General features: G+C 48.3%; 1 protein-coding gene across 1 annotated transcript; it reads left to right on the forward strand.

The window, feature by feature from the left end:
- The first annotated feature begins 4,853 nt into the window (after window positions 1–4,853).
- Window positions 4,854–16,258, forward strand: LOC118527679 (alpha-1,3-mannosyl-glycoprotein 4-beta-N-acetylglucosaminyltransferase-like protein MGAT4E). The gene is made up of 4 exons (XM_078078669.1): window positions 4,854–4,979; window positions 6,427–7,404; window positions 16,003–16,042; window positions 16,161–16,258. The coding sequence occupies exons 1-4, from the start codon at window positions 4,854–4,856 to the stop codon at window positions 16,256–16,258; spliced, it is 1,242 nt and encodes a 413-aa protein (XP_077934795.1).
- Window positions 16,259–22,167: the final 5,909 nt, after the last annotated feature.

The following is a 22,167-nucleotide window of genomic DNA, read 5'->3' on the forward strand; positions in this document are numbered from 1 at the left end:
TTAAAAAATAATAATAATAATAAATATTTAATCTTCAAACGGATTTTTAAAAAACAGTGTGTGGGCCAATCAAATGAGCTTGTGATCACTGTGTGCTGTGCGGGGCCACCTGCCGTGGAGATGCCAGTGGAATGATGAACTTCAGACCTTCAGAAAGAACAAAGGTTGCCAAGGGAGCACTCACTGAGGCACCCAGAGAGAAATGCTGGAATGGAGGTGGGCTCCTGCCCCATCCCTACCCTGTGGGTCAGGTTCACGTTCCCAGGCTTAGAGAACTCTGACTTCCAGCCAAGGCCGAGCCCACACCCAGCACGTACCTTGGCAGCAGGCACGGTGTCGGTGTCATAGATGACCTACCCATAACTGCAGTGCTAATGAGGGACCTGGTGTCAGTGCTTTTCAATATTTATTTTCCCCCTCCCCTCCATTTTTTGCCTCCTCTAAAGCCCTCAGAGAAGTGGAAATCAAATGACAAGATATGGAAAGGTCCTCAAAGTGCTGTGCATCAGTGTAAGAATCTAAAAGTAAAATTGGGGTGAAGGTTTAGGAATTAAAGTAAGATGGCTCTCCCAAATGTGAGGGAAAAGAAGACCAACCATGTTGGGGCGCCTGGGTGGCTCAGTTGGTTAAGCAACCAACTCTTGATTTTGGCTCTGGTCATGATCTCGGTTGTGAGATCGAGCCCCGCCTCGGGCTCTGCACTGGGCATGGAGCCTGCTTAGGATTCTCTCTGCCCCTCCCTCACTCTATAAATAAATACATGACAGTCATGGTTGAAAACGGTAGGTGTTCCTTATAATAAACAAGCTAACATTTACTGAATGCCAGCTATGTGCTAGGCATTTTTTGTGTGAATGATTTCTTAAAATCCTCATAAGAACTCTTAAGAATAGGTGTGACTATCTTCATTTTCTAGATGAGGAACTGGGGTTCAGAGAGGCTGAGTCATTTAGCTAAGGTTACACAGCCAATAAGTTTAGCAGAACCAGATTCTGCCAGGCTGTCTGAGTCCAGAACCTGCGCTCTTACCCACCAGGCATACATTGCCCTTCTCTGGCATACTGCACAGTCCTGGCACCTAGCACAGTGTTTATTGAAGACATACATGATCATTCACCATTATCACACAATGCCTGATAATTAGTGAGCTAATAAATACTTGTGGAGCATGTTCTCCAGGCCAACTACCAGGCAAAGCACTGTAAACATAGCATTGAATAAAACAAAGTCCCTGCCCTTCAAGGGCTTATGCTTTAGTTCAGTGGATAGAGACAGACAATAAACACCTACAGGTAAGATGGCTTCTGGCACAAATCAATGCTAAAGAAAACAGAACACATGATAGAGTGATGGGAGGTTGGGTGGGAGGGGTGGTGAGTAGGTACCTAGGCAAAGTGACCTGAGGCAGAAAGAAGAACATCTGGGCTCAGATTTGAATGTTGGGAAGAAGACGGCTCTTTGAAATTCTACAGAGAATAGCTCCAAGAAGAAGAGTACCATATACGGAGACAAAAAGCTTGGACTATCCAAGGGATGACACCCCTCCCCCCAAAAAAGCCAGTGGGTAGGGGGAGATGCAGTCAAAGAGGCAGGCAGAGGGCTAGACCAGACAGGATCTTGTAGGCCAGGGTCCGGAGTTTGGATTTTGGAGTTTGGATTTCATCTTACTTTCAACAGCAAGCCTTTGGAGAACTGTAGACCAGGAAGGGATAGCATTTGATTTACAATTTTAAAAGGTCTCTCTGGGGGCGCTTGGGTAGCTCAGTCAGTTAAGTGTCCAACTCTTGATTTCGGCTCAGGTCATGATCTCAGGGTGGTGGGATCAAGCCCTAAGTCAGGCTCCCGGCTCAGCGGGGACTCTGCTTGGGATTTTCTCTCCCTTTCCCTCTGCTCCCTGCCACCCGCCACACGCTCTCTCTCTCTAAAATAAGTAAATCTTTAAAAAATAAAGAAATAAGTAAAAGGTCTCTCTGCCACATGGAGAATAGACTGCAGGAGAACAGGGGTGGAGGTGAGGAGCCAATTAGAAGGTGGTTACAATAGTCCAGACAGGCATTGCGGTGGCCCAGACTCATGTTGTAGCCATAGAGGTGGGTGAGTAAAGGTCATGTTGGGGATACATTTTGAAGAAAAAGGTAACACAACTAACTAGATTGAATGTAAAGTGTTAAAGAGAGAGGCATCAAGGATGACTTGTCGATTCTTCCCCTGAGTAAATGGGCAAAGGGTGGTACTGTTGACTGAGATGGGGAAAACTTGGGGAGGAAGAGATTGGAGAGGTACGTCAAATCTGTGGTTCTGTTTTGGCTCTGTTAAAGCTGAGATACCTCTTATTCATCCAAATGGAGATGTTCAATAGTCAGGTATCTGGAGCTCAGAACAAGGGGTCAGAGCTGCAGATAAGATCAGCCCCGGGTTATCAGTGTGTGCGTATATATATGTATATACCCACAGGCTTATATATGTTTAAGCCTGTAGATATGGAATAATGTGTACACATCTATAAATATATATACATGTACTGTATATATGTATATAGTTACACACACATACATATATAATATATCATACTTAAAGCCATGGGACTGGGTAAGAACACCTAGGGAGAGCGTGTAGGAAGAAGAGAGCCAAGGACAGAGCCCTAGGACACTCCTAACATTGACAAATTGGGAAGAGGATGAGCCAGGAAGGAAACAGACAGAACAATCAGTGTGGCAAGAATGATATCAGGGAAGAAAGTGTTTCAAGGAGGAGGCAGTAGTCAACCATGTCAAAAGTTGTAGAGAGGGGGCATCTGGGTGGCTCAGTCGTTAAGCGTCTGCCTTTGGCTCAGGTCATGATCCCAGGGTCCTGGGATCGAGCCCCACATTGGGCTCCCTGCTCAGCAGGAGGCCTGCCTCTCCCTCTCCCACTCCCCTGCTTGTGTTCCTGCTCTCGCTATCTCTCTCTCTGTCAAATAAATAAATAAAATATAAAAAAAAAAAAAAGTTGCAGAGAGGTTGAATAAGAGGAAAGAAAACATCACGAAGTGGGGCAACATAATAGAGGCAAGGCTTTCAAGGAGTTTTGCTGCGTTAGGGTTGCAAAGGAATGGGCAGGATTCAGAGAGACCATGAATTTAGAGCGGGATTTTGCTTTTTGCCTTCTTTCCCACCAGGACAGAGTGGAGCTCCTTGTCAAGATGTCGGGAATGGTCCAGCAGAGAGGGAGAAAGAGAGTAATGCAGAAGAGAAAGAGGGTCGTTGCAGGGGTGAAGCACCTGAGGCGGTGAGAGGGGGTGGGAGTCAGGGCACAACCACTGGAAGAAGGGCGTATGGTATTCAGGTTCAGGGAAGTGGAGGGCATGGCGGCGGGGAGGTTTGATAGTTCTTGGCATCTCTGTTCTCTTAAAAGATGCCGATGCTGGTCTTTGGAATGAATACTAGCTCCCAGTTCTGAAGCGCGCACCTGCGCCCTAGTAAGTCCTGTACCTGCCCTGATAGTGGGGCAGTAGGTGGAGGGGGAACAGGAGTAACATCACAGAGGGGGCTTAGCTCAAAGCTAGAAGACTTGCTTTGCTGGCCTCACCCTCTCTGTCATTGCGCCTGGAGTGACTGGTCCCTGTACCCCAGCTCTCTCTTCCTCTCTCTCCTGCCTCTTCCAGAAGCCTGTGGAACTCAGAGGGTGGTCCTCCGGCCGTGACTGGTAAGTGACCCAGGAGGGGCAGAGGAGAACGGAGCTATGGCTGTGGCAATAAACTCTGTCAGCTGTCACTGGAAAGCCTTTTAATCCGGATACGTATCCTTGTATTTACGTTCTGGAGAAAAGAAGCCGATCTCTTTGACATCAAGTGGTTTGTATCTGAATCATCTAAGTGACTCGAAGTCCTGGCTTAAGGAAACCAGGTAAGAAAAGTTTACTCTGTGAAGCCTTCCTACCATGTATAAGTTTTACCCTTAAACTCTTACCAAAAAGCTAAATAGTTAAGGGAGAGAAGCACGTTAACCTCTGTGGAAATCCTGCACTGGCAAGGATCCAGAAAACAGGGAGATTCGAGAATATTACAGCCTCAGGAACACAGAAATTGCCGACTACCATTTCTTTTCTTTTGTGTACTGAACATAGAGGGAAAGAATCAAGAGCAGGTGATGAGGCATATTAGAGCCTTTCCTCTGATCATTTAGAAACAATCAGGGAAACACATTCTCACTGGAGAAAAGACACTGAAACAGAGGAAGAAAGCGGTAGACAAGTGCTTTTGAGGTTGAATTAGCCTGAAGTCCAAAGCCCAACATTTACAAAAGAATTCTTTTTTCACTCTAACAGAATCATATTCTGATCAAGGTATGTGAGTAAGATTAAAGATGGGAATAAATTAAGGATATCCTTTATTAAAAGGTAAGAAAGGCACCAAATTGCCTAGCATTTAGCAATACTTCAAGTTCAGCTATTTTAATAAACTGACTGTTTTTTAAAATAGCAAGGGTAGGTGGTAGCATCTGTTTTCCAAGATTAAAGGGCCTCATCACTGAAGCCCCAGCTGACCTTCCTCATTTCGAGAAGGGAAAACTTTGGGAAAGTTGAATCTCCAAACAAACCTATAAAGAGAAGGCACCAGAATTCGCAGGACAGGTGACATTCTTTCTTTAGTCAGGGAATAAGGCTATTATATTCCATCAGGTTCCCAGCTCAGATAAAAAGGCAGGCTTTGGAAATAAGTTAACAATGAGGAGGAGGAAGGATAGAATATGGGGGGATTGTGTGGGGGAAAGCTTCCAGAGGACGAAGAAGTTCTAGGCATGGACAAATGGAGAGAGTGCCCAGCTGCTGTCCATGTTGACTTTTTGCTATAGGAACCACACCCTACAGACACCATGCGGTGTTCCATCAGGCGCTGCTTCATAACGTCAGTGGGCATCGGATTCCTGTGGCTCTTCATCACTTTGAAAATCCCCGAGGAAATTGAAGATGATCAAAACGTGATGGCTATCAAAGGCCAGGTAGCAACCCTTGCTCTCCGTGTGGGAATTGAGGATGTAGCGTGGGAATGGTGTGAACAGGTAGTTTCTCAAAGCACCTGTACCTTTTCACCTGAGAGCAGGAAGCTCCAAAGGGAGTTGGGATATGAACTTGGACCCGTCGGTCCATAAAGAAGCTGCTCCCCCACCCCCAATATTTGTTAAGGTAAGGAAGAGAGCAAATAGAGCTGGAGCCCTCCACACTTTGGCCAGTGGTCAGACATCCTGAGAATGTGCTGGGTTCACTCTGGGGAGGGTGATCCATTCCCTCTCTTTCCTGGAAAAGCTTATGAGAAGCCTCTAGCGGCTAAACCCTATTCTTTTTATGAAAGGAGGTACATGTTTTGCCTTTTGTCAATGCTCTAGGAGGACAATTATGACAAAAGGAAAGACCCGAGACCACTAGAAGACTGGCAGAATCTTACCTTCGAATATTTTAAAACAATTCAGCAGAGAAGAAAGAGTGAGTTCCAAGGAGGAGAATGGGGGATCCTAGGGAAAGTAGGAACATCAAGAGAAGTGAGGTAGTTAGGAAGGAAAGAAAGAAGGGAGAGAGAAAAGGCAGGACTGTGCCCAGGAATATTTGAATCTGGCAGACAATTCTCTCCCCACCATGACATTTATATATCAGGAATGAAGAAGAAGAAGGGAAAAGATAATTGTTACAGGAAGGCAGAATCGTTGGATTAGAGAACATTTGGGTTAGAAGGGGCCTTAGAGTCATAGTCCAAATCCCTCAGTTTTGTGGATCAGGATCTAAGCTCAGGAGTGAAGGGACTTGCCCAAGGTCACACAATCCGTGGCAGAACTGGGACAGGAACCTGGGGTTCCCGACTTATGAAGAACTGCTTTTCCTTTCACCTAAAGGTGAGCTTTGGGAAGATGAACTGGATAAAACAAAAAGAATGATAATATCTATAATATTAGCTAATACTTACTGAGCACCTAAACCATGTGCTACAAAATTCTGGCTCAAAGAAGACACAAAGGGACCCACGGGGACCCAGTATCACCTAGCTTAGTGCTTCTCAAACTTAAACGTGCATATTAAGTTCTTGGTGATACTGTTAAAGTGCAGATTCTGTTTATCTAGGAACCCAGATTCTGCATTTCTAATAAGCTTCCAGATGAGACTGATGTTACTGGACTAAGGACCACATTCTGAGTAGCAACGATCTAAGCATCCCCTCTACCAAAAGAGAGCATAGAATAGAAATAGGAGAGGAAAGAAAGAAACAGAGTAGGTCCCAAAGAGCATCCCAACCCCTAGCCCTCTGACCACCTTTACCACCAACCCAGTATACACTGACAATTGTCCCTCTTTGGCCTCTCCTTAGCATGGCTGACAGTGGGCATCTCCTCAGTGCCACAACCAGATCAAAGAAGCCTCTTGTACACACTGGTCTCTCTGTTCCGTGCTTCCTCTAAGATTCAGCAGAAACGTCTCACAGTGCTGGTCCACCTGGCACATTCTGACCTCACCGGGCTCAGAGAAACAGTTCTCCATATTTCAACCCTCTTCAGCCCACAGATCTTAGCAGGGCAGTTGCTACTGATCCATGCTCCGCCTGATGCCTACCCCTCCGTGGATGACATGAGGAACGAGGCCCATCATGGGGAATTCTACTCTAAGCAGAATATAGATCACGCCTTCCTCATGAGCTTTGCCACAGGGCTCTCTGAATACTTCCTGTTACTGGAGGACAATGTCTTTTCTGCCCCCAACTTTATCACCCACATTCATTGGAAGGTGAACACCATGAGGTCCAACCCATGGGTGCTACTGGAGTTCTCTAATATGGGCATCCTTGGCAAACTCTTCCACAGCAAAGACCTCCCACTCCTGGCCCATTTCTTACTCCTTTTCTACAAGGAGAAGCCCCTTGACAGGCTGATCCCCCACTTCCGTACCCTCCTAGCTCAGAAAAACCCAATCATCTGCAGACCTTTCCTTTTCTACCACAGGTTCTCCTACCACATCTCTAATGACACCCAGAAGGCCACACCAGTTCAGAAAAAGAACCCCTATGTTCCTGACAACCCACCTGGAGCCATTTTCACGGATATGAAGGTTTTTGATGTTCATTTCCCCTGGGAAGCCTACACCCTGGACGAGTCATTCTTCTGGACCCACAATGTTAGTGCAGGGAACCACCTGACAGTCATTTTGAACCATCCGGCGAACTTGAGCAAAGTGCAAGTATTGACAGGCACCATCGTGGATGGAAAGTACGCCCTGAAGAAGGGGCAAGTGGAGCTGGGCTACGACCCTGAGGGAATGCCTCAATACTGTACCAGCTTCACCTTGCTGGGCCATCTCTTCGAAGGGCAGATGAATCAGGAGATATTTCTGAAAAGGATGGGGCACAATGTGAGCTGCGTAAGGCTGGTGGTGAAGGCTGATCAGGTTGGCGGTCTTATAATCAGGCATATTTACCTCTGGGAGCAAAATACCAAAGATATGGAAGCAGCTCAGAGTTGGAGGTAAATCAGTAAGGGTGTAAAAAATTAAAGTCTTGAAGCCATTCCATTCCAGCCTATCTGACTGACATAGGGGCAATGCCAGGGAATGAGGGGCAGAGAGAGAAGACTCTCTCTGCTTTTCCTTTCACCTAAACTGCTGTTTAGGCAGTTGGTTCCTTTGGTGCCACGATGATGTCAAGAGACCGGTTCCTTCCTTTTTCTACCCAGACAAGTGATTCTTATAGGATATCTTTTTCTGGGAGCAGATATAGCTTAGCCCAACTTGGAGAAAGGCCTTGGTCAATCCCAGAATGGTTAGATTTTTGGGATGCTGAGATCAGCACAGAGTGTGTAAATATACACACTCCTATTTTGACACATAGTCAGAGGTGGGGGGAGTGTAATGTGGTAGTAGGAGGGTAAATGGGGAAATCCTGGGGTGTCCCTAAAATTGATATAAGAAGCCAAGAAAGTGACTCTCATTAGAAGTCAAATTCTCTGAAATTCAGGAAAGCGGCAGATGGACTGATAGCAATAAAACTAGGCCCTTAACTCTATCCTTTTAAGCTGTTTCATAGTGCCCATCTATTTTATCCTTTCCTCACAAACAAACTTGGACATAAGTAGTTTGTAATTAAAACTTCACTTTCTCGTCAGCAATTCACTCCTTAACTCCCCCACTGGCTTCTACATCCACAATACTACTGAAACTCTTCCCTATTTGTAGTGACAAAAATAGTCAAAACCCAGTTGCATTTTTTTTTTTTTTTAAAGATTTTATTTATTTGACAGAGAGAGAGATAGTGAGAGAGGGAACACAAGCAGGGGGAGTGGGAGAAGGAGAAGCAGGCTTCCCGCGGAGCAGGGAGCCCGATGCGGGGCTCGATCCCAGAATTCTGGGATCATGACCTGAGCCGAAGGCAGACGCTTAACGACTGAGCCACCCAGGCACCCCCCAGTTGCATTTTTTCAGAGCTCATTCCCCTAAACTCTGCAGCAATACACAATACTAACTAGCGTTCCTTCTTGAAACAGCCTTCTTCCTTGACTTCTGGGATTCATTCATTCCTCAGATACTTATTGAGTGCCTACTATGTGCCAGGCACACAAAAAAAGCCCCTGTCAGGGTTAAGTACATGGTCTTTTGGAAGCACAGACCTGCTCTTCCTAAAATATTCTTGGGGGCTTAGGAAAGGCCTCTTGGAAAATATGGTATCTAAGCCCAGACCTGACAGATAATTAGAGAAGATATCCAGGTAATGTGGGAAGAAGGTCGGGGAGCTTTTTCCAGTAAAAGAAACAGCATGCCAAGAAGTAGGCCAGAGGTGAGAAAGGACATGGCTCATTTAGGAAAACACAAATCATTTAGTGGGACAGGAGATGGAGTGCAAGCTGGAGAAGGGATGAGGCAGAAGATGAAGCCACAGGACTGAGAGAGGACCAGCTTGAGAAGGGTCACAGACAATTCAATGGGTGAAAGAATAGTCTTTTCAACAAATGGTGTTGGAACAACTGTATATCTACATGCAAAAGAATGAAGTTAGACCCCTACCTCACACCATATAAAAAATTGACCCCCAGATGGATCACAGACCTAAATGTAAGAATAAAAACTAAAAATCTTAGAGGAAGATATAAGGCGTAAATCACTCCGACCTTGGATTAGGCAGCGGTATATCAGGATATGTCACCAACAGCATCAGCAATCAAAGAATAGATCATTGGACTTTATCAAAATCAAAAACTTTTGTACTTCACAGGACACCATCAAGACAGTGAAATGACAACACACAGGATGGAAGAAAATATTTGCAAATCGTATATCTGATAAGAGACTGGCATTCAGAATATTATAAAGAACTCTTACACTCAATAGTAAAAACACAACCCATTAAAGATGGGCAAAGGATTTGAATAGAGATTTCTCCAAAGAAGATGTACAAATGGCCACTAAGCACATTAGAAGATGCTCATCATTAGTCACCAGGGTATTGCAAGTCAAAACCACAATGAGATACCACTTAACACCCACTAGGAAGGCTCTAATTAAAAAAAAACATGGAAAAATAAGTGTTGGTGAGGATTTAGAGAAATTGGGACCCACATCCGTTGCTGGTGGCGTTGTGAAACGGTACAGCCACTTTGAGAAAGTGTTTAGCAGTTCCTCAAAATGTTCAACAGATTACCGTGTGATCCAGCAATTCCACTCCTAGGTCTATACTCAGGAAAATGAAACTTACATCCATGCTAAGACGAATGTTCATAGCAGTATCATAATGACCAAAAAGTGAAAACAATCTACATGTCCAACTGATGAAAGGATATGCAGAATGAAGTATATATCCATACAATGAAACAGTAGTTGGCCATAAAAAGGAATGGAGTACTGATATATGTTACAGCATTTATGAACCATTATGCTACATGAAAGAAATCAGTCACAAAAGGCCACATATCATAGGATTCCATATGTAGGAAATGTCCAGACTAAGCAAATCCATAGAAACTGAAGTAGATTAATAGCCAGGGCTGAGGAAAAGGGAAATGGAAAATGACTTCTAGGGGCCCCTGGGTGGCTCAGTCGGTTAAGCGCCCAGTGCTTGATTTCGGCTCAGGTCATGATCTCAAGGTGGTGAGATGGAGCCCCACATTGGGCTCTCTGCTCAGCAGGGAGTCTGCTTGGGATTCTCTCCCTCTCCCTTTCCCTCTGCCCCTCCCCCCACTGGCACACTCTCACTCTCTCTCTCAAATTAATAAGTCTTCTTTTTTTTAAAGATTTTATTTATTTGACAGAGAGAGACACAGTGAGAGAGGGAACACAAGCAGGGGGAGTGGGAGAGGGAGAAGCAGGCTTCCCGCGGAGCAGGGAGACCCATGCGGGGCTCGATCCCAGGACCCTGGGATCATGACCTGAGCCGACGGCAGACTCTTAACGACTGAGCCACCCAGGCAACCCTCAAATTAATAAATCTTAAAAAAGGGACGCCTGGGTGGCTCAGTCGGTTGAGCGTCTGCCTTCGGCTCAGGTCATGATCCCAGGGTCCTGGGATCGAGTCCCGCATCGGGCTCCCTGCTCCGCGGGGAGCCTGCTTCTCCCTCTGCCTCTGTCTCTCTCTCTCTCTGTCTCTCATGAATAAATAAATAAAATCTTTAAAATAAATAAATAAATAAAGTATTAAAAAAAATAAATCTTAAAAAAAAAAAAGAAAGAAAATGACTTCTAATGGGTATGGGTGTCTTTTACAGTGATGAAAATGTCCTAAAATTAGGGGCACCTGGCTAGCTCAATCGGTAGAGTGTGCAACTCTTGATCTTAAGGTTATAAGTTCGGGGCGCCTGGGTGGCTCAGTTGGTTAAGCATCTGCCTTCAGCTCCAGCCATGATCCCAGGGCCCTGGGGATCAAGTCTCACATGGGGCTCTTTGCTCAGCGGGGAGCCTGCTTCTCCCTCTGCCTGCTCCCTCTGCTTGTGCTCTCTCTCTCTCTGACAAATAAATTTAAAAAAAAAAAGAAAAGAAAATGTTCTAAAATTGATTGTGGTAATGGTTGCACAACTCTGTGAATATACTAAAAACTATTGAATTGTGTACTTTAAAATGTGAACTTGGGGCGCCCAGGTGGCTCAGTCAGTTAAGCATCTGACTCTTGATTTCAGCTCAGGTCATGATCTCAGGGTTGTGGGATCGAGTCCCTGCATTGGGCTCCATGCTGAGCATAGAGCTTGCTTGAGATTTTCTCTCTCCCTCTCCCTCTGCCCCAACCCTTGCTTGTGCTCTCTCTCTCTCTCTCAAAAAAAAAAAAAAAAAAAAAGTGAATTTTATGGTATGTGAGTTAAATCTCCATAAAGCAGTTATTTAAAAAAAACAACAACTGTAGAAGTACATGAAGGGGTTTTGGCTACACTGATGGCAAGAGGGAATGAAGGAAGAGTTTTAAGCAGGAGAGCAAAATGACCTGTGCTGTGCTTTGGAAAGATTGCTACTGCTGTGCAGACTACTCTGAAGGGGGTCAAAATGGAGAATCTAGTTAGAATTAAACAAGGAAATACGGACAGGTGTCCATCTCAGCACCTGGCATATAATAGATACTTAATAAATAAATGACACTTCCCACTTCCCTTTTCTTTCTCCCCTCTTCCCTTCTCTTTCCCACCTTTCTTCCACAAATCCTACACCAGTCTATATTTCCACATGCCTCTCTGATTGGCGATCCCTGTCATTGACACTGTTTCCTCTGCCCATCCCTAAACATGGGAATATTCCAAGGCCCTTTACTCTTCATCATCTATATCTTCTTTCTCCAATTTCTCAATCATGCTCAGAGTCGCCCGAAGGAGCTTTCAGGTGCTACTTAAGTCAGCAGCATCCTCTGAGGTCTCCAATGGGAGCCTCAGTGTCTTCTCTCCAGCCCATGATGGGTACCCTCCACTTGGCTCTTCCACTGTCATCTCGAGCTCAACATGTCTAAAACCAAATTCTTTAGCTTGCTCCAAAAGCTGGTACACCCCTCCAAAGACGTCTATTTCTGGCCATGGTTACCTTACATACATAAACTCAAAATCTTAAAACAGTGTTTTAAAAAAGTGGTCTATGAACCACTTGCATCAGAATCACCTGGAATGGCTTGTTTAAAAAGCTTTTACCAAATCTTGCACCTTCTCCACCCAAAGTGCTTCAACCTCTGTGGTTTTCTATTTTCATGTCCACCCCAGTGTAGACCTATCACTTCGGCTCACGTTCAAACTTTTCCACAGAGTGACCTCTACGAGCCAAGGAGCATTCCATGTCGGGTCCTGGGCACCAGGGTAAGAGGTAAGAGGCTGCAGACTCTGGCTTAAAGAGCTCTTGCTCTAGTGTGAGGGACAACTAAAATACAGCATTCAGGGGGCACAGTGCCCAGTGGAGCGAGGGACTGACTGTGCCTGGAATCTTTAGGGAGAGTTTCACAGAGGAGGTGGCAGGCAAACGGATGAGGTATTTCTCAGGCAGGGAAGTGGAGGGAAGGGTATTCCAGGCAGAAAGTGTAAGTGAATAAGTCAAGGAAGGGGACTAAGATCTTATCAGGGCACCTTCTCCTTGGACAGTGGCTGGGCCTTATTCCCGTGTCACGGGGACCCTGAGGTAACATAGGTGGGTGAAGCAAAGCCTGGGCTAAGAACCCAGTAATAACGCTGTTGTCCTAACTGGCAGTTGTCCTCAGCCTCGGTGTCTGGGAGACGGTGGAAAGTGGTGAGGGGCTCTGTAGCCTGGGGCTCTGTAGCCCCATGTGAAGGGCTGCTCAGCTTTCCTGGATGGGTGCCCTGTAGACATGTGGGCCCTGTGTTGCCAGATCTGGCGATTTCTCAGGAGAAGATGGAAGTCCCAATTTTTATGTTAGACTGCTCAATTTTTTATTTTTATTTTTTTTAAGGTTTTAAAGTAAGCTCTACACCCAATGTGGGGCTCGAACTCATGACCCTGAGATCGGGAGTTTCATGTTCTACCGACTAAGCCCCTAGACCTCTCAATTTTTAAAACGCTGGTAACTAATTCAAAAGATATAAAAACACAATTTTATTTTTATTATTATTTGTTAAAGATTTTATTTATTTATTTGACAGAGAGAAAAAGAGAGCACAAGCAGGGGGAGCGGCAGGCAGAGGGAGAGGGAGAAGCAGGCTCCCCGCTGAGCAGGGAGCCCGATGTGGGGCTCGAGCCCAGGACCCTGGGATCATGACCTGAGCCGAGGGCAGACGCTTCACCGACTGAGCCCCCCAGGCGCCCCTAAAAACACAATTTTAGAACACAACGAGCGATGACCCCGCTCCGCTCTGGGGAGGCTTTCCCAGGTTACAGCACCCTTGATTAGGTTACGACGTTCTTGGATACTCTCTGGCAATCATTTTCACTTCTGAAGCACTAATCACTTAGATGGATTCTCAGGACACACCCTCATCTTATCAGTAACGCGAACCATCTTTGAGCACGGATTAGTCTGCAGAGATGGCGGAATGGATCTGTTCCATTCATTAGCTCCACTTTCAGAGGCTGACGTCGTCCTCCTATTGACGCCCCCACCCTATTTGGGGCTTAATGTCCTCCTGAAGAACCGAGCCATTTAGGATAAGCCATCTAATGATTTACAATGAGTGTTATAATTCAAAAGGAAGCCCTGTCCCTATGGATTAGGGTATCCAAATGTTGAAGAACCGAAAGGGATTGCTACAGTTTAGGATCTAGGGTGTAGCGCAGGCCAGGTCCTGGCTGGGTGTGACTGAACGAAGCTGCAATGTGGGTCAAAGTCACAGACCCCAGCGTGGGCGTGCCAGCTCCCCAAGACTGGCCTCCTTCCCATGTGCTGGGTTGTGGGGTCTTACGTTGAAGTAGCTGAATGGTAAAGGTAAATGATGAGGTGAGTCATTATGGGGTTGGCAGATGAAATGCAGTTAGGACAGAAAGCAACCCACATCACTGGGGAATGATTACAGGGGCTCTGGTGATGAGTACTGAGAATGATGTGCTTCCTCAGACCTCTTTTTAAAGAGAAGTCTCGGCAAAGGTTTGGAGGGTGCGGGCCTTGTGGCTGCCATGTGTCTGATTGAGCCTTATAGGCCTACCTTCCCCACCACCTCCTTCTCTGGAACATTCTTTGTCTCTCTTTTTTTTTTTTTTAATTTTTAAAGATTTTTATTTATTTATTTGAGAGAGAGAGAGAAAGAGAAAGCAAGTGCAGGGGGAGGGGCCGAGGGAGAAGCAGACTCCCAGCTGAGCAGGGAGCCTGAGATGATCGTGACCTGAGCCAAAGGTGCTTAACCGACTGAGCCACCCAGGTGCCCCGCATTGTCTCTTAAAGTGGATGCTCTGCTCCCTGTTTCAAGTGAGGGTTAGGGCAGGGGAAGCCAAGAAAGTCACTGATCAAAGTTGCCTTAATTTTCCGTGGGGGGAAATGAACTCTAAGGAGATCAGCCTTGGCTATGAGAAAGCAAGATGCTTCTCTGAGCCCGAATTCTGCTCTTCCTCTCCAACTCCTTGCTGGGGCTTTTTGGGATCGGTGAGAGGCAGAGCTTTAGGTCAGATTTTGAGTTCATTCTAGGCCCCAGTCCCTTCCTAAATACATCCCTCCAAGTCTTCTTTCCATGTCCTGCTAACCTTACTCTGGCCTCTCACAAGCCAGAACCCCTCTTACAAAAAGTTAAAGGAACTGGGATTTTGTGTGAGAGGAAGATGAGGGGTGACATTTAAAAAAACATTTTTTTAAGTAATCTCTACATGATCATGGGGCTTGAACTCATGACCCCGAGATCAAGAGTTCCATGCTCTCGGACTGAGCCAGCCAGGTGTCCTGAGGGGTGACATTCTTAAGGAAAGGAAATGTTGCTTTAAGAGGATGTTTTGGAGGGTTGAAAAAAGTAAGGAGGCTTCTTAAAAAGGAGGTTTTATGGGGAGGCCTGGGTAGCTCAGTAGGTTAAGCGTCAGCTCAGGTCATGATCCCAGGGTCCTGAAATTGAGTCCTACATCGGGCTCTTCACTCAGCTTGGAGCCTGTTTCTCCCTCTGCGCCCCCCCCCACCCATGCTGGCTCTCTCTCTCTGACAAATAAATAAATAAAATCTTAAAAAAAAAAAAAAAGGAGGTCTTAGGGTGGGTGGTTACATCTGCGGCTTTTAGAGTCAGCCTAACAGGGTCCAAAGCTCAGCTGTCGTTTCCTGGCAGAACAACTTTGGGAAGTTACTTTATCCTCCAGACCTGAATTTTCTCATTAGGTACAATGGGGATAATAAAGAGCAGGGCTGTGAGGATTAAGGGTGAGAAATACATGAAGCACTTAGAATATTGTAGGTACTTAGTAAGCGCTGGGTGAGCATTAGGCGTTGCTAGAATTACCCAAAGAAAAAAAGGGCAAAAAGATTCTGTAGTTCCCATCAAGTGTGCCTTGGCTCCCTGTCGCCCACACACTCCCCACCCAGTCTGGAATCCCTCCCTCCTTTTCTGCATGGCTAACCCGTGCCTCTTTGGCAAGATCCAGCTCGGTGGCCCTTTCAAAGAACTCCCAGGGCAACTTGAGTTGGATTTGTCTGGACAGTGAGTTCCTGCTTAACCTCCAAATCCATTGCCCAAACTCTGTGGGTGTTTGTTGAATGAGTGAATAATCCCCTTGCTTTTTAAAGTCACTTTAGTTCATAAATCTCATAGGAAGGAATACCTTATCTGGTTTAATCTTCAGAAGCACAACTGTAGGAGCGATCTCCCTTTTACGGATTAAAATATATAAATATAAATGAGAGAGACAGATGACCTGGGGTTTGCAGGGGTCCCACAGCATTGCCACAACCCAGACCCTGGCTGAGGCCCTTGGGGTAGGAGTGCAGCCAAAGGTGGCCGTGCTGGGGTGGTCCCCCCTCCCCTGGGCCTGAGGGACAAGGCTGCCAAGAAACTTCATAGACGTCACCACCCAACTGCCTGCAGCACCCAGCCCTTCCCCCGATGGTGATTCCTGTGGGTCCTGGCCCTCTCAGCCCACGGCCCCTAAGGCCCCCCCCCCCCCCCCCCCCCCCCCCCCGCCCAGCAGCGAACCCAGCCGGTGCCGCCCACCCTCCCCGTGCAAGGTGGGTCCTCCCTTCCCGGGATCTTGGTATGCAGTGGGGCTGCGGGGCGGGTGTGGAGGAAGCGAAGCGAAGTGGGAGCACAAGCCCCCCCCATCCCTCCTGGGCTCCCCCGGGTCAGTCCATGCTGTCTCCCTCGCTGGCCTCTTTTCCTCCCTTTATGCCTGCCACATCCTTTATCCAAAGCAGCTGCTTCGTGTCCTCCGAATTGCCTTGTAGGGGAATGGCGTTTGTCTTTTGGTAGCCAGATTCCTGCTAGAAAGCCCGGGCCGGGCAGCACAGCATCTGGTGCCCAGGTGAGACTGGGGAGCCTTGACACCCACTACTCCGGGAGGGTTGGGGAGAAGCCCGCCAGCCCCTGGGCCCCGCGATGAGACCCCTGCCTCCCTCCCCTCGGCCCCCAGCCCCAGCTCCAGGACTCTGCAGTGATCCCTCTCCCGCCAGGTTTCTCATTCGTCCAAACCTTTACTGAGTTCCCACTGAGTGCTAAACACCTGAGGTGAGGGGCTGCGCCAAACTCACATCCTGCTGGAGGCCTTTGAGGCTCTCCCCGGGAATGAGTAAACTCTGTTTACCAGGTTAATGCGGTTCAATGAGAAGCCCACAGGCTTGCGGTCACCCAAACGTGGGCTTCAGTTCAGCTCTGCTTACTAGCTGAGATCTTAAAATGTGATTCCCCACCCTGAGCAGATGCTGGACGCTCAGAGCACATCTGCGGACCCCTCCCTTGGCTTTAGGAGACCAAGGTGCCTAACACCCAGCCGTGGACCAGCCGGGCGCCTCTTCCCTCCCCACCCCCAGCCCTAGAGGACCACAGGCTGCGACGACTCCCTCCCAAGGGCCTGCTCCTTTGAAACTGGGAGGTTACTCCCTGCTGACACTTCCCCCAGGGCAGGATCAGCCCGCCCACGGGGTCTGAACTCCTCCCCTCTCCTAGGGAGCCTCAGACAAGCCCGGGCAGGTAGGACATTTCCTTTGTGTTGTCTGCCCAGCCCTGGGTGGGTGGGGAGGGCAGATTTTCCCACCGGGACACCTCAGGGCATGATTCTCCTCCTTCTGGTTGGGCTATTTTAGAAGGCCTGGACGGCCACCGAGCTATTATCACCGAGGGGGCTGAGACAAGACGGCCACGCAGGCTCCCTGCCCCTCCCCCCGGCATCAGCATCCCCGCCCACCCCCACCATCAGTCCACTTGGGCATTGGCAGTGTCTACCTGGTCCGGGAAGGAGAAAGGGGTGGGACAGATCTGTGAACTCAGACACTTGACCTTTGTGATCCCAAGTGCTCTTATCTGTCAATGAAGGTATTATCCTCACAGGGTTGCTGTGGGAGTCAAATGAGAGTAGCATGTGAGGGCTCAGAATTTTTAGGCAAGGAATACATCATGTTGGGTCATGACATTCCCTCTTACAGTCCCTTCGGGGGCTTCCCCACAGTTCTGGGGGTAAACCTGTTTTAACACTGCCTACAACTGCCTCACTGATCTCATCTCCCTCCGCCTCAGCCACGCGGTTCCTGCAGTTCTTTCCATGGGCCTGACCTCATGTTAGACCTGGGGCTTCCCCATGGGCTGTTTCCTGGCCTAGACCTCCTTCCTCTGGCTAACTCTGTTCTCCGCTTCAGTGAGGGGTCCTCAGAGGAGCCTCCCCTGCCCCCCCCCCCAACAAGGCCAGGCCTCCTGCTACCCGCTCTCTTTGCGTACCTCAAGCTAGAGCCAGGGAACAGTTGAAGATCTGGTACCCGCTCCGACAGGATGTGCTTCCTGATAGCCCCGCGTGCCTATTTGTTCACCCCTGTGTCCCAAGGCTTCACAGTACAAAGTAGGCATTTTATTATCTGTTGAAAGAAAAAGCTATAGAATCCTAGAATCTAAGGCAGCTTCGCGTCATTTCGACTCTCCCTTAGCCTGAAGTCTGCGGCAGGCACATCATGCCCACCGCCCCCCTGCCCCCCAGGACACAGCAGGCCCAGCAGAAAGAAGGAACGGGAGGGCCGGTCTGACTTTCCCTCCTCACTCCTTTCTACCAACACTTGAACTTCTGGTCACTTGCATCTTCCCTCTCCTGACCCCAGCAGAACTTGCCCTGTTCACTCTGTCGCCTCAGTGCCAGGTTGGGGGGGCTGTTCTGTGGATGATTAGGTTCACCTGTCAGCAAACCTCCCGCCTGCTCCCATCCCTCTCGCCAACCACGGAGCAGGGCCTCTCCCAGCACGTGGGCTCAGGTCCAGGTCCCAGCCAGGCCCTGTCCTAGCTGTTAGACCTTGGACCAATCCATTTCGGTAGCGGTTTCCTCATCTGCAAAACAGGGATGCTGCTTCACAAAATGGTTGGGATCAGGAGGGACACAAATGACTCTGTGTGTGTCTGACCCCGTGGTAAGCACTTCCCGTGCTTTTGTCACTGCAGCTCAGTGCGACGGAACCCGTTTACCTTACGTCTGAGGTCACTGAAGCGCAGAGAATGAAGCGCATGAGCCCAGAGCTTTCCTGACTACATGTGTGCTTGCTCTGTCAAGGTCAGGGGCAGAGTAGGTGCTGCATAGATTTAGGTTATTTCAGCTCAAGTTCCTCACGTTACTGACGGCACCTGGGGAGGTTTATCTGCTGAGGCCGAGAGCCTCCACAAGTCCGTGCTGATGTTTGAGGTGGGGACATAGAAACGAGGGATTCCTCTTCTCCCTTCCTTTGAGGACTGAATTCCCACCTCTTTCTGGGCCAGTGGCACTGCGTCGGTCATGAGAGAGATGATGGGACCAGAGGCAGTTACAAAGTGTTCCAGAGGGGTGACAGGAGCTTAAGAGTCAAATTCCTTAATCTCAGGAAGTGAGGGAACACGTTTTTTCCTTCGTTGAAAGGTGTATTCCGTTTGGGCCATGCAGGTCAGATTGAGGAACAATTTTTCTTAGAAATACGCACTGATGCTTTTATTGTACTGTTCCTGCGAAAGTCTGGCTCTCAACTCCGGCTGCACATTCGCTTCACCTAAGGAGATTTTTAGAAAAATACCAGAGCGTGGATCCAAGAGCAGTCAGAAGCTCCAGGGTAGAGCCCTGCCATCGGTTTGTGAAAGCTCCCCAGGTGATTCCAACGTGGGGACTGGGCTGGGGACCACTGCCTGCCAATGGTCCCCTAACAGTGTGGTCTCGAAGCGGCATCACCTGGGAACTTCTTAGAACTGCAGATTCTCAGGCCTCACCCGGACCTATCGAATCAGAAACCAAGAGTGGGGGGGGGTGGTGACCAGCAATCGTGTCTACAAACCTTCAGGGGATACTGATCCAGGCTACAAAAGAACTCTTAGGAGGGCACAAAGTTTTAAAGCTGGCAACAGTCAAAAAGGCCATCTTAGGGGCGCCTGGGTGGCTCAGTTGTTAAGCGTCTGCCTTCGGCTCAGGTCATGATCCCAGGGTCCTGGGATCGGGCCCCACATGGGGCTCCCTGCTCCGTGGGAAGCCTGCTTCTCCCTCTCCCACTCCCCCCTGCTTGTATTCCCTCTCTTGCTGTGTCTCTCTCTGTCAAATAAATAAAATATTAAAAAAAAAAAAAAAAGGGCTATCTTACCTAAGCTTGTCCTTAGTGTCTGGGAAAGGGAGGAAGAGCTACACGGCTTCCCCAACACTACCCAGCAAGTTTTGAGTAGAGTCAGGTGTAGGACCTGTCTACTCTTGGACGGTCTTGGAGTAGATGGTCTGCAAGAACAGCCACAATTCCCCCATCCCTGTATGTGCAGGGCTCCCTTTCCACCAAGAAGTAGACTTCATTTCCCTTCCGGATTTGTTTGCCGGGCTGTTGTAACAAAGTACCACAAACTGGGTGCTTAAGACAACATAAAGTTGTGGGCGCCTGGGTGGCTCAGTTGGTTAAGCGACTGCCTTCGGCTCGGGTCGTGATCCTGGAGTCCCAGGATCGAGTCCCGCGTTGGGCTCCCTGCTCAGTGGGGAGTCTGCTTCTCCCTCTGACCCTCCCCACTCTCATGCTCTCTCTCTCTCAAATAAATAAAATCTTAAAAAAAAAAAAAAAGACAACATAAAGTTGTCTCACGGCTCTGGAGGCTAGAAGTCTGAGATCAAGTTGCAGCCGGGGCCACGTTTCCTCTGAGCCCACTAGGGCAGTCTCTGTTCCAGGGCTCTTTCCTAGTACTTGACAGGTGTGAGAGCATTAACTCCAACCCACCATGGCATTCTCCTTGTGGAAATGTCCAAATTCCTCCTTTAATAAGGACACCAGTCATATTGGCACCCTACTCCAGTATGACCTTCCAGTTAACGCCACATTCTGAAAAAGCAAAAGTTAGAACTTCAGTGTATGATCTTGAGTGGGTAAGGGCCACGATTCAACTCGTAACACCTCCCATTGAAGCTGGGTCTTAAGGCCTAGGTCTTCAGAGTCCTCCGAGCTTCTGTCTTCATGCTCTGGAAGCTGGCGACTATGTAATGCCTGACTACACCGACTGGATGAGAGACCTGGAGAGAAAGGGAGGTGCAGGCCACCCCCAGACCTCCATCACCTCAGCTAAGGCATCGGATGTATGAGCGAGGCCGTCTTGGAATTCGGGTTGCCCCAGCCAAACCCACGGAGCAAGGGTGAGCTCCCACCACCAAGCTCTGCCCCAATTACAGAATCATGAGCAAATAAATGGTTGTTTTAAGCCACCGAAGTTTGGGGTGGCTTGTTTTAGATGGAAGGAGAGCACAGCAACAAGGCTCCAAAACAGGGCCTTCATAATTAATACTGGATTCTTCCTGCTGGAAGCCTTCTGCCAGAGCCAACGCCTGCCTATCGCTCCGATAAAATATTTGGGTCTCACTGCTGGCTGAGTGGCTGGGAATTAGGACAAAGTTCTGCTTGTATATAATGAATGACACCCTCTGACCTACCTAGAAGCTTCTGAGAGCACGGGTGAGATGCTGAGGCTCTGGCTGCGAGCAGGAGTGAGCAGGGGAGGGGGCAGAGAGATACTGAGGGGTGCTTTGTGTGGGTGGGCCTACAGCCAGAGCTTGGACGCACAGAGCCAATTGTGTGGGCTCCAAAACACTGGGACTTGGGGAGTAGAGGAATGCAAGTAGTGAGAGGTCTTGGCTGAAAGGAAAATTGGAATAATTAACTGCTGAGAACGAGTATCTTCAAAAGAGCTTAATTTGGGGGGGGGAGGAAGAGCATCAGGGAAGACGAAGAAGTGATTACTTAGAATAGGAACAGAGAATTATATATGGAGAAGTGATGGAAGATGCTCAGACCATACAGAAAGTCCCCTTCTTCCCCCTCCAGTGGGTTATGCGAAGCGCCATATTGCCGACAGTGAGCATCAGTGAACACTTGCTGTGTGTCCCAGGGACTATTCTAAGCACTGTAGATTTTATCCTCATAACCACCCTAGGAGGTAGGGTCTGTTGTTTTAGGTTCATTTTATGGGTGAGGAAACGGAGGCCCAGTAACCTGATAAAGGCCACACAGCGATTAAGTAGCAAAGCTGGGATTCAAATCTAGGCATTCTGGCTGCAGAGTCTGTGTTCTTAATCATGAGTTAAGCTGCTCTGTGCTTTTTAAAGCCAGCTGAATGGATTTGCACACTGCCCCTCACACCTCTGCAGTCTTAAATATAGCAATTAGACGTGACTTGTGCTTAGGGCTTATGAAATCCACTCCAGGGGACCCATCCCCCATTGGGGATGGGGACTAATCCCTGGTAAGCTGCTCGTTAGAACAAGGTGACCAAATGGGCCAGGGTCTGCTGTTTCCCCCTTAGTTGCTGCTGCACGAAGTCCTGTATGGGACTTGCCTGCTGACTTTCTGATGTGATAATCTAAAAGCAGCCCCTCCCAGAAGAGGCAAGCCCCAGCCTTCCAAGGAGTCTGCCTGAGGCGGGGAGCCTGCTCAGGCTTGATGGGAAGAACCAGACTCTAGATCAGCAAGAAAGAGTCGTGTGTGCGCGCGCATAGGGGGAGGGGGTGCCTACCCCTTGGACACCCCCATCCCCGGATTTCTTCCTTGCTGCCTGGGTTCTGTGTCCTTATACACAGAGACATGGGAAGTGTCCTTAACTGGACATCTGGTCCATGTCCCTCAACTTACAGACAAGGAGTGTCCAGAGGAGGGGATTACTTGACAAGGTGTCCACCTCTCCTCTG

Source organism: Halichoerus grypus, chromosome 7 (genome assembly GCF_964656455.1).
Source record: "Halichoerus grypus chromosome 7, mHalGry1.hap1.1, whole genome shotgun sequence".
Lineage (NCBI taxonomy): Eukaryota > Metazoa > Chordata > Mammalia > Carnivora > Phocidae > Halichoerus > Halichoerus grypus.